Genomic DNA, 11,818 nt, shown 5'->3' with positions numbered 1-11,818 from the left:
AAATGAAGCATGGGAGAACGCCACCCCTCTCCCCAAGGCCCACCCGGCCCACCCTTCAGAGGATGCAGTCTTCTAGCCCACAACAGACCTCTCAGCAGTGCTTGTGCTATCAAGAGTCTAAGAGTTTCTTTGCTTTTGATTTAGAAATTTCATCACCCAAAGCTAAGTAGTCTTCATCGGGAGAACTTCATCTGGAATCTCAAAAGTGTTCCTCTTCTGGAGAAATACCTCTTTGCCTTGGGCCAGAATCGGAATCGAGAGATTGTTGAACAGGTCATTCAGCTGTTCAAGGATGAAGTGATGACCAGTCTAGGTCATTTTAGAGAATGTGAGTACCCGCTCCAATCAAGTAAATGTATTTCTTAATTTTTCAATTGTCAAATTTCAAACCAGCAGAAAAGTATGGAGGTGCAACTTAGCTTTAACAATCTTAATACTTTGTCATATTTGGTCCTGTTGCTTTTAAAGAATAATACTTTCATCTCCCTTAAAATTGAATTTGAAGCACCTCTAAATTTACATGATTCTGCCTCTCCCCTCCCTACTAAATTTGCATACATCTTTTAATATTACTCAGTTGTGTCCAACTCTTTGTGATCCCATGGACTATACAGTCCATGGAATTCTCCAGGCCAGAATACTGGAGTGGGTAGACTTTCCCTTCTCCAGGGGATCGTCCCAACCAGAGATCAGGTCTCCCACATTACAGGTGGATTCTTTACCAGCTGAGCCACAAGGGAAGCCCTTTCATATTATTACATATGTATTTATAAATTACCTATATAGTATTTTGCATACTTTCAGACTTTAGATAAATGGCATCACACTATATTATCATCCTGCAAACTGATTTTTTATTCAACACTATGTTTTTCAGATTGATCCATTTAATAGATGTAGTTCTAGTTCATTTAGTTGATTAGTTTTAACTGCTGAGTAATATTCCATTGTGTGTGTGTGTGTGTATACTATAGTTTATTTTAATGTAATTTTTGAGTCTATTCTCTTGTTAATAGAATTTTAAGTTTATATATATATATATATATATATATACACACACACATACATATAAAGGAAAAAAAATTGAGAGCTACTCCTCTGGGTGGCCATCAAGCCACTTCCAGACACTTACTGTGTGAAAGAGGTCTTGACTGGAGTCAGAAGACCTGGGTTCTCTCTCATCCCCATAGTGGCAACTTGTCATCTTTCTCTGAACTCCTCCGCATTTGTTCATTGATGGCCAAAGTCATTTAGAACTTTAGATACAGTGGTCAATGCCTAAAGGCCTTTCCAATTCTAGAATTTTCTATGTTAAGAGCATTCATCTACTCAGCAGATATTGCTTGAGCAGTGCATTCTATATGCCAGGCACTATTCTTAATGTAGAGATACAATAGTGAACATATATATATATAAATGATGCTACAATGAGCATGCCAAGCATATTTCCTTTTGTACACGTGCAACAATTTCTTTAGGGTATAATGAGCCTTCTGACCCAACATGAAGCACTGGTCAAAGGGCAAGGAACTGCGGGGGCATTTCTTGCAAAGTCGAGGATAGGCAGTGCACATCCTTTTCATCCTCTGCTTTCTGTATTAGTTGGCTCAGGCTGCCATTAAAAAACACCAAAGACTAAGGATTATTGCTTTAGCCTCCTAACTGGTCTCCCTGCTCCTGTCTGTCTCCCTACAGTATATAGTCACTTGTGTCTTCCTGTTTGTTTTTTTTTTCTTTGCTTAAAATTAGTTCTCTAAGATTATCCATGTTGTTGCATGTGGCTGTTTAATTTTTATTACTGTAGAGTATGTGATTCATAAATATACCACACATTAGCTATTCCTCTCTTCAAAGATATTTGAGTTGCCATGGCTGATTCATGTCAATGTATGACAAAAACCACTATAATATTGTAAAGTAATTAGCCTCCAACTAATAAAAATAAATGGGAAAAAAAAAAGATATTTGAGTTGTTTCCAGTTCTAGTCTGTTAAGAACAGTGCTCTGTGGATCTTCTTGTGTCTCTTGGTATATGTGTTCAAGAGTTCTTTGGGTATATGACTTCATGAGCTGAGGGGTAGAATTGCTAGGTCCATAGTTCATGTCCATATTCAACTTCAGAGATATGCCAAACAGTTTTATGACTTTGTACTACTACTAGCAGAGTATAAAATTTTTATTCCTCTACAATCTTGATACCATCACACTTCAATTTTTGCCAATCTGATGTATGTGTAATGTTTTCTTATTGTGGTTTTAATGTGTATTTCCCAATTTACTAGCCATTTGGATAGATTCTTTTGTGAACTGCCTATTCAACTCTTCTGCTGGCAAAGTAATATCTCTGCTTTTTAATATGCTGTCTAGGTTGGTCATAGCTTTTCTTCCAAGGAGCAAGCATCTTTTAATTTCATGGCTGCAGTCACCATCTGCAGTGACTTTGGAGCCAAAAAGATTAAAAAAATTTTTTTTCCTTCATAATATGACTATAATACATCTGGAATTTATTTTTATATACAGTGTGATTTTTCTTATGGCTGATAAATTTTCTCACCAACATTTATTAAAAAGCCATGTTTTCCACTTTATTTTCTAGTACCACCTCAATTGTAAATCAAATATGATTTTGGACTGTATTTTGCTCTATTGGTCTATTTGTCTATCTCTGCACCCATAGCACACTGTGTATCAGCTAGGCTAGGTCATGCTTCAGTGACAAATAACCCCCAAATTCTTGTGGACTTAAATAACAAAGGTTTAGTTCCCACACAAGCTCAGGCCTGTCATGGATTGACTGGGACTATGTGTATTCTTATTTTGGGATTTAGACTGATAAAACTTTCACCAACTGGGATATTGGTATGGAGAAAGAGATGTAGTAAATTGTACGCTGAATCTTAAAGCATCTGCCCTGAAGTGATGTCACGTGTTACATGTAGTGGCCAAAAAAACAACACTGCTGCCAACAACTTTTGGAAAAGCAGGGAATTGGCAACCCAGCGTGTTCCTGGAAGGAAAATAACTGGAATATTTGAGCATCGCTAAAGATTACTACACTATCTTAATTTCTTTAACTTTTAAAGTCTTCATATCTGATAGAACATGTCCTCTCATTTTCTTGTTCCTCTTTAAAAGGGTCTCGACTTTTTTTTGTTCTTTCTACATTTCCATATCAATTTTGGAATCAGCTTGTCATGTTTAAAGAAAAATTTTGTTGAGATTTTGGCTAGATGTGGACTGAATACATACATACATACATATATATATATATATATATATATATATATATATATATTTGGAGAAAATGCGTATGTTTATATGATTGAGTAATCTAACCCCTGAACACTGGTCTATCTCTCCATTTATATAGACCAATAAAACATATATATGATGATATGTTTAGTTATCCTTTTACTGTTGATTTCTACTGTTGCATTATGGTCAGAGAATATACTTTGTATCAGTGCTGTCCAGTAGAGTTTTCTTCAATGATGGACATGTTTTGTATCTGTGTTATCTAATATAATAGCTCCTGTGTGGCTATTGAGCACTTGAAATGTGGCTAGTGCAACTAAGGAACTGAACTTTCCATTTTATTTAATCTTAATGAATTTAAATGGCAACTTATGACCAGTGGCTATCATATGGGACAGAACAGCTCTATATGATTTCAGTACTTTGAAATTTCTTAACATTTACTTCATAGTGAAGCATGTGGTAATTTTTTTTAAATGTTCCCCATATGCTAAACAGAATTTATTCAGTAGGTGTTGGGTACAAAGTATTCAGTAGGTGTTGGGTGCAAATATGTCCAGTAGATCAAATCTATTAATCTTGTTGTTTAAATTTTCTGTACTGTTGGAAAAGGAAATGGCAACCCACTCCAGTATTCTTGCCTGGAAATTTCCATGGACAGAGGAGCCTGGCAGGCTACATGGGGTCACAAGAGTCGGACACAACGTAATGATGAAACCAAACCACCACTGTTGGCTTACCTTTTTGTCCACTTGCTCTAACAATGATCAAGAAAAGTGTGTTTAAAATCTCCCACTCTTAAAAAAAAACAAAAAGCCTCCCACTCTAACTGTGAATTGCCTATTTTTATTTGTATTTCTGTCAAATTTTGCTTTATATATTTCAAGGCAGTGTGCACATAAAATTAGAATTGTTGTCCTACTAGAAAACTGAATCTTTTATCAATATAAAATATCCTTCTTTATTTATCTTGCTTTTTGCCTTAATATCTACTCCATCTGACATTATATAGCTATCCCATCTTATTTATTGTTCTCTAGATTTTTTTCTGTCTTTTCCATTTTTACTTTTCTTTCTCCCTTCTTTTGAGTGAATTGTTTTTGTGCTAATTATTTTGTCTTTTTTTCTCTGTCTCCAGAAAACTATATACTTTGAATGATTATCTTATAATACTTCAACTTATCAAAGTCTGATACAGGGACCTTAAAGTAATTTCATTCCATTTATCTCCTTCCTGACTCATATGCTGCTGTTTTAGTAAACTTTAATTCTATATTTTTCACCACCCAAAACACTATTATTTTTGTTATAGAGTCAAGTTTATTTAGATTTACTTATATATTCACTTTTTATCTTCCAGCACCCCAAACCTTCTATCTGGAGTCATTTTTTTCCTGCCCAGAATACATCTTTCCAAATTTCCTTCCTTTAATGCAGTTCTCTAATGGTGAACTTTCTCTGATTTTGTCTGAAAATATTTTTATTGTGTCTTCATTCCTAAAGGATATTTTCACAGCCTATAGAGTTTTAGATCTCATGGGTTTAGAATTTTAGAATTCTACTGTCTTTTAGTTTCCATGCTGCTGAGAGGCCAGCTGTCAGTCTGTTGTTTCTCTGAAGATAATTTGTCTTTTTCTCCTTTGGGTTTCTTTTCAGATTTTTTTTTTTTTTTACTTTACTTGGGTTTTCCAAACCTGTGTATGAACATTGTCTTTCATCATTTATAGAAAATTCTTGCCTCTGCACCTAATCCTCTACTTCTCCTTTTGAGACTTCAATTAAGCTCATATTATGCCTTCTCATTGAATCCTCTGTGTATATTACCTTCTCTTTTTCTCTGCCCATGCTGCATTTTGGAAAATCTTCTATCCTATTCTGTAGTTTATTGAATCTTTTTAGCTATGTCTAATCTCTTAAACCCAACCATTGTGTTCTTAATTTATTCATTGTATTTTTCAGTTTTAGAAGTTCTTCTTGATTACTTTTCTATAGTAACTGCCTTGGGCCATACTCTATATCAGCACACAGGTAAATAAGTTACCATGAGCAAGAACAAGAAACTGACCATTGTCATTGAACCAGAGACTTCAGTAACTTCAGTAACTGGGCACAAGATATATTCACACAGCATCCAGGTTTAGCATTTGGTTTCAAGGCTATATTTCTGTCCTTCTCCCTCCTTGGAACTGCAGTGTCTAAGCAGTGGGTTGGTAGCAGATTTGGTCCTGCTTTTATGAGTTAGGAGGCCCTCTTCACTGCCTCCAGCTTCATGTGGTGAGCATGTTCCCCAACAAACAGGTAGTATTTTAAGTTCCTTCTCTCAAAGGGGGAAAGCATATTGCTGATCTGAAACACAATAGGCAAGCCTGTGGCTTTATTCCTTCTCACTGCTCACTTGTGCTTGGCATTTCTATTCTGTTTGTATAAATCTATATTGGTTTTGAGTCTGGCTGTGTATCTGTTGTTTTCTCTTTTTATTTTTATCATTGCTATGTATATTGGGGTTATCAAAGTAAGAATTCACTCTGCTATCTTGGTCAGAACTCTTTCTTTTCTTTTGTTAATTCTCAAATTCAACTACTTCTGTTATTTTATTCCAAGCACTAAGTAGCTGGATCATTTCTTAATAGGCCACTGGACACGTGAAAAGAAGCAATGAAATGAGAGAGGTTTCCACATATACAGATTGCATTCATGAAGTAATATATTTCATTTATTCTAAAATGCCAATCCACTGTGTAAGATATCAAATTGTTTTATGAACCTCTAAGGGAGAAAAAATATTGTCAGTGAAACTATGACATGGTATCAATCATATGATAAATCCCCATATCAGAAACATGTGGTTTACAGTAATATTCATTGCTTCTACAGGCCACCCACTGTGCTACATCACTTAAGCATGATTTACACAACCCTAAGTCATATAGAAGAAATCAGCATTATACTTAAAAGCTAATATTATGGACTTTATATCATGTACTTATTATAAAGTAGGTGACTCACTGCTTCAGTATGCACAGACATCCCCATCTCCTCCTAACCCTCACTCAGCGGTTTAAATCAGTGCTTCTCAAACTCTCCATAGTAAAAGACAAGTTTGGGTTTTTTCTTCCAACTTCCTGAAGCCTGATACATTTGGCCCTACTGTTCAAGATTAATTCATGGCTCACACCACACATGATTTACCATGTGAGTTTGACAACATCAAAACTGGGCTCTACTGTTAATGAGATAAGGCCCCTGTCATACTCTTGATGAAAAATCAAACAGTCTAGATGTCTGTTTTTATTCTCATGCAGACTAATAACAGTTTGTGGGCCAGAACTAGCCACAGGCCCCCCACTTTGAGTGGTACTGACTTAAAATAACATCATCTATTCCAGTAATCAGAAGACTAGAGAAATTCAGAATTACTTTGTCATCAGAAATTTCTTTCCTAGGTTAAAATAAAGGCACATCTGGTCCACTCTAGGATTCTTTGCTTCTTATAATAACATGAATGTATATATGCATATATCTATATATATTAGACAAGTAAAGGGTAAAGAACTTAAAGATGAATTGACGAAACATTTCAATTTTCATTGGCTCAGAGCCAAAATCAGGTATTTGGAATGACTACAGTCTCCCTTTTCTGTCCTTGTATTGATGAAAAGCAAAAGCAACCACCAAAATTAACTGCTTTTATCCTTTTCAGAGGAAATTATTTTATTTCTCAAGAAAAAGAGGGTTTAGCTCTTTATCTCTGATTGCTCATCAAATTATTTGAATGCCCATACCTGAGAAAGTGGAGAAGGAAATGGCAAACCACTCCAATATTCTTGCCAGGGAAATCCCATGGACAGAGGAGCCTGGCAGGCTACAGTCCATGCAGTTGCAGAGTTGGACATGACTTAACAACTAAACCACCATCACCATCTGAGAAAGAGTAATGGAAAGAGAATGAACTAGGGTATTAAACAACTGTTTTTACTTGGCTTGATTTTTCTCCTTTCAGGTATCATTCATGGAGATCTTAACGACCACAACATTTTAATAGAGTCCAGCAAGTCAGCCTTTGGAGATGCTGTATATCAGGTGTCTGGGATTTTAGATTTTGATGACATGAGCTATGGCTACTATGTGTTTGAAGTGGCGATCACCATCATGTACATGATGATTGAAAGCAAGACTCCTATACAAGTAGGAGGTCATGTCCTTGCCGGGTTTGAAAGTGTGGTCCCGCTGACTCCTGTGGAGAGGGGTGCTTTGTTTCTACTTGTATGCAGTCGTTTTTGTCAGTCGCTTGTCCTAGCTGCATACTCTTGCCAGCTATACCCAGAAAATGAAGAGTATCTCATGATTACTGCAAAAACCGGGTGGAAACACTTACAGCAAATGTTTGACATGGGCCAGAGAGCTGTAGAAGAAATCTGGTTTGAAACTGCCAAGTCCTACGAATCCGGAATCTCCATGTGACTAAAGATTCACATTAACTTGAGTAATGAAGAACCAATAGGACCTAATCTAATTCCATAAAGGGTTTTCCTGCACAGTAAAGATGAATTGATGAAACATTTCAATGCACATGTAACCACTAAGGTCTTCTAGTAATTTCATGACCATTTTTTAACCTAAGAAAGTACTGCATGAGCAAGCATGTCTTTCTATGGGTTTCACTTGCCTTGTGTATCAAACATGCAAAGTGATATTTTGAATCAAATAATCTCTCAAGATCAATGATTTTTTTTAACTTTGAAAGGAATATATATGTATAGACATATTCACATATATTAGATAAGTGAATGCAACATACAGACCTAGTTAACGTATCACCAGTTCTATGAAGCCTTATCCCATCTCTTCATTGTTCATAATCTATTTGTACCCTGCCTTTTCTATGGCACATCGCTTGGTATCGTGGGTGATGGCCGTGTAGTCATCTAGTCTAAGAGCTATTTGAGGGCAGAAACCATGTAAATTTTTTTTTTGTCTTTCATTCATTCTTAGACTGGTATAGTGCCTTTCCAATGGTCTTTAAAAATTTTTCAAAATTAATGTATCCTAGAAGAAAGGCTGCAGAAAATAAGGCACACACTAAAATGCCTCAGGAGAAAACAGAGATGGTATTCATAAGAGAAAGCTTTAACTTGTTTGAGAGGGCAGTTGAAACTGAAACTCCAGAGGCAGATGCCAGAACTCACCGGAACTGCAAGTAAGCAAATAAGACACCCAGACAAGGCCACTAACTCATGAGGTATCTAAACAGTTTTCACACTGATACCAAGAAAGACCCTAAGGAGATATTTTTAAATCCTCTACCATTTGTTTCTTTTCATATGAATATATAATATTGGAGAACATAGCTTATGTATACTTGACTTTATTCATACCACTGTATTTCCTTCACTGATTTCTGGTCATGTCTCCCTTAGTATGATAAACAGTAAGTAGTAATTTACTTAGTCTTGTCAATGTAGCTCTCCATTCTCTGTAGGTGACTCAAGTCTAGAACCCAGACCATTCAAACACCTTTTTAGTAGTTATCTCTTTTGATATATATGAGAATATATATCATATAAAATCATCTAATGACCTACCTACAGAGCTATCTATTCTCTCCAAACTAGGTCTCTGAATTTTCTTGTATCACTCATTTGTATCATTCTTATGTTCACCTTTAACTTCTCTGTGCCTCAGTTTCCTTGTCTGTGAAGGTAAAGTACCACCTATCTTAAGGTTCCTATAACACTTACCTCAAGGAGTTAGTTGTGAGGATTTCTTAGAGATTAATGCAAAGTTCTTAGCACAAAGCTTGGCACATATAAAAGACTTAATAAGTATTTACTAAGTGAATGAACCAGTTTACCCAAACTCAGAATATTGGAGTACTTTTCTTTTTGCCTCATATTCAGTCAGTGATCTGATTCTTAGGAATCAGAATTTTAGATCAGTAAATGACTATCAAATCCCTCTTCTTCCTTCTGTACTGTTTAGCAATGTATAATAAAAACAATATTTATTGAGTATTAAGTATTTAAAAGAAAACTCTTTCTGCTCTCACAACAATTCTGACACTAAATGTGTGGGGTTTTCCCCCCACATTAAACCATTTGACACTAACTATTTAGAGCTAAAGCAGACCCCCCCCCAGGTTAAGGACACAGTCCCTCAAAACTGCCTCCACTTCAGATGCTAGCCCCAAGTCCCAGGTTGTGCTTCTGACCAACTGCCTGCAAGTTGGGGGTTCTCATGACCCCCTCCTCAGGTCCTATAATTTGCTAGGGCAGCTCACAGAACTGAGGGAAAAGCTTACTTATGTTTATTAGTTTATTATAAAGGGTATGATAATAAAAGATGAACAGACAGAGGAAGAAGTATATAAGGTGAGGTCCAGAAGGGTCCCGAGCACCGAAGCTCTGTCTGTCTCGAGTTGCAGAGCACCATACTCCTGGCATGTGGGTCTGCTCACCCACCCAGAAGCTCCTGAACCTCTTTGGTTAGGGCTTTTATGGAGGCTTCATTATGTAGGTATGGTTGATCAAGTCGTTGACCACTGGTGGTTAAATCAATCTCCCTCCCTTTCCCTCCCCACCATACTCCTGGCATGTGGGTCTGCTCACCAACCCAGAAGCTCCTGAACCTCTTTGGTTAGGGCTTTTATGGAGGCTTCATTATGTAGGTATGGTTGATCAAGTCGTTGACCACTGGTGGTTAAATCAATCTCCCTCCCTTTCCCTCCCCACCATACTCCTGGCATGTGGGTCTGCTCACCAACCCAGAAGCTCCTGAACCTCTTTGGTTAGGGCTTTTATGGAGGCTTCATTATGTAGGTATGGTTGATCAAGTCGTTGACCACTGGTGGTTAAATCAATCTCCCTCCCTTTCCCTCCCCACCATACTCCTGGCATGTGGGTCTGCTCACCAACCCAGAAGCTCCTGAACCTCTTTGGTTAGGGCTTTTATGGAGGCTTCATTATGTAGGTATGGTTGATCAAGTCATTGACCACTGGTGGCTAAATCAATCTCCCTCCCTTTCCCTCCCCACCATACTCCTGGCATGTGGGTCTGCTCACCCACCCAGAAGCTCCTGAACCTCTTTGGTTAGGGCTTTTATGGAGGCTTCATTATGTAGGTATGGTTGATCAAGTCGTTGACCACTGGTGGTTAAATCAATCTCCCTCCCTTTCCCTCCCCAGAAGGCAGGAGTGAGGCTGAAAGTCCCAGTCCTCTAGTCACTGGGTTGGTTCCGCTCATAACCAGCCCGCATCCTTCATGACTCACCTCGCTGGCATAAATTCAGATGTAGCCGAAAGCAGGTTATTATGAATAAAGAAGACACTCCTCTGTCCCCTACCACTCAGAAAATTACAAGAGTTTTAAAGGCTTTAAAACCGGGACAAAGACCAAACATATTTCATGCTATATCACAGTACTTTACATGCATTATCTCATTTAATCTCCATATAGACCCATGAGAGAAGTACTCTTATGATTAATTCCCATTTTCAGATGAGGAAATAGATGCTTAAAAAGTTGAAGGAGTTTGCTCCAAGAGAACCAGGCACCCATACCACTTCCTCTCCCCCCCTTCCTCTCCTCCCTCTGGGCTCACAAACACACACACCCTGTGTTGGGACAGTCAAATAAGATCATTCACAGAAAAATATTTATGCTTCTCAAACTTAAGGGGTTGTGATTTTTATCTGCTTTGACCATTCAGGTAACTGGGGACTAGAAAAATGAACTAAAGCTTGTATTTCACTCCCAGACCACTATTCATTTTCTTACACCATGAAACTCTAGATTTATGAGAGTTCAAGATTTCCTGCTTGTTTGGTCCTCCTGCTAACATGGGTTCTCTTTCCCTGAATTATGAATACAAATATTGCTGACCACCCTGTCAATTAAATACGTGCTGCCTTGCATTGCTATTTTACTATTCGGTGTTTGCTGCAGCTTATCTCCAGTCAATCAGTTCAATGTGGCTTATAAACTCTTTGGTGGGCAGAAACTGAATAATATTTATTTCATTATCTTCAGAACCAAGTTCCCTGCCCAGCCCCTAGCACACCCTTAATAAAGGTCCGTCTGATGAACTGTTAGAATGAATGCAATTCTACAGGTGCCAGTCTTTGGTTCTTTGCACCAATGAGGAGAAAATCCATTTCTAGGTTTGGGAATTAATACCATTTGTCCAGCAAAGACTCTACTCTTGCAAGTATCTTTTTCTGTCAAGGCTTTTAGCCCCTCTTTGACTGCAACAGAGCTTTAGTTTCTGGCCTTATTATCCAACCTACATCCTTCATATTAAGGTTTCCTGTTTGGCTCAGACAGTAAAGAATCTGCCTGCAATGCAAGAGACCTGGGTTCGATTCTTGGGTCAGGAAGATCCCCTGGAGAAGGGAATGTCTACCCACTCCAGTCTTCTTGCCTGGAGAATTCCGTGGACAGAAGGGCCTGGCGGGCTACATCCTTCATAGTAGGGGCAGATAATAACTAGTTACATTATATTGCTGTGTGACAATTTAACCAAAAACTTAGTGGCTTAAAAGCTCAATCTTTTTTTATCTTATGGCGT

General features: G+C 37.7%; 1 protein-coding gene across 8 annotated transcripts in view; it reads left to right on the top strand.

Annotated features, from left to right (window-relative positions):
• The window catches only part of HYKK (hydroxylysine kinase), a 28,769-nt gene extending 19,503 nt beyond the window's left edge, over window positions 1-9,266 (top strand). For all 8 annotated transcript variants that reach the window (XM_070477649.1, XM_070477644.1, XM_070477647.1 and 5 more), the window contains 2 exons: window positions 145-328; window positions 7,256-9,266. In XM_070477649.1, coding sequence (XP_070333750.1) covers window positions 145-328; window positions 7,256-7,716 — 645 coding nt within the window. In that variant the 3' untranslated portion in view covers window positions 7,717-9,266. The remainder of the gene's footprint in view (window positions 1-144; window positions 329-7,255) is intronic.
• Window positions 9,267-11,818: the final 2,552 nt, after the last annotated feature.

Source organism: Odocoileus virginianus, chromosome 16, assembly GCF_023699985.2.
Source record: "Odocoileus virginianus isolate 20LAN1187 ecotype Illinois chromosome 16, Ovbor_1.2, whole genome shotgun sequence".
Taxonomy (NCBI): domain Eukaryota; kingdom Metazoa; phylum Chordata; class Mammalia; order Artiodactyla; family Cervidae; genus Odocoileus; species Odocoileus virginianus.
This window is presented reverse-complemented; position numbering and strand designations above follow the sequence as displayed.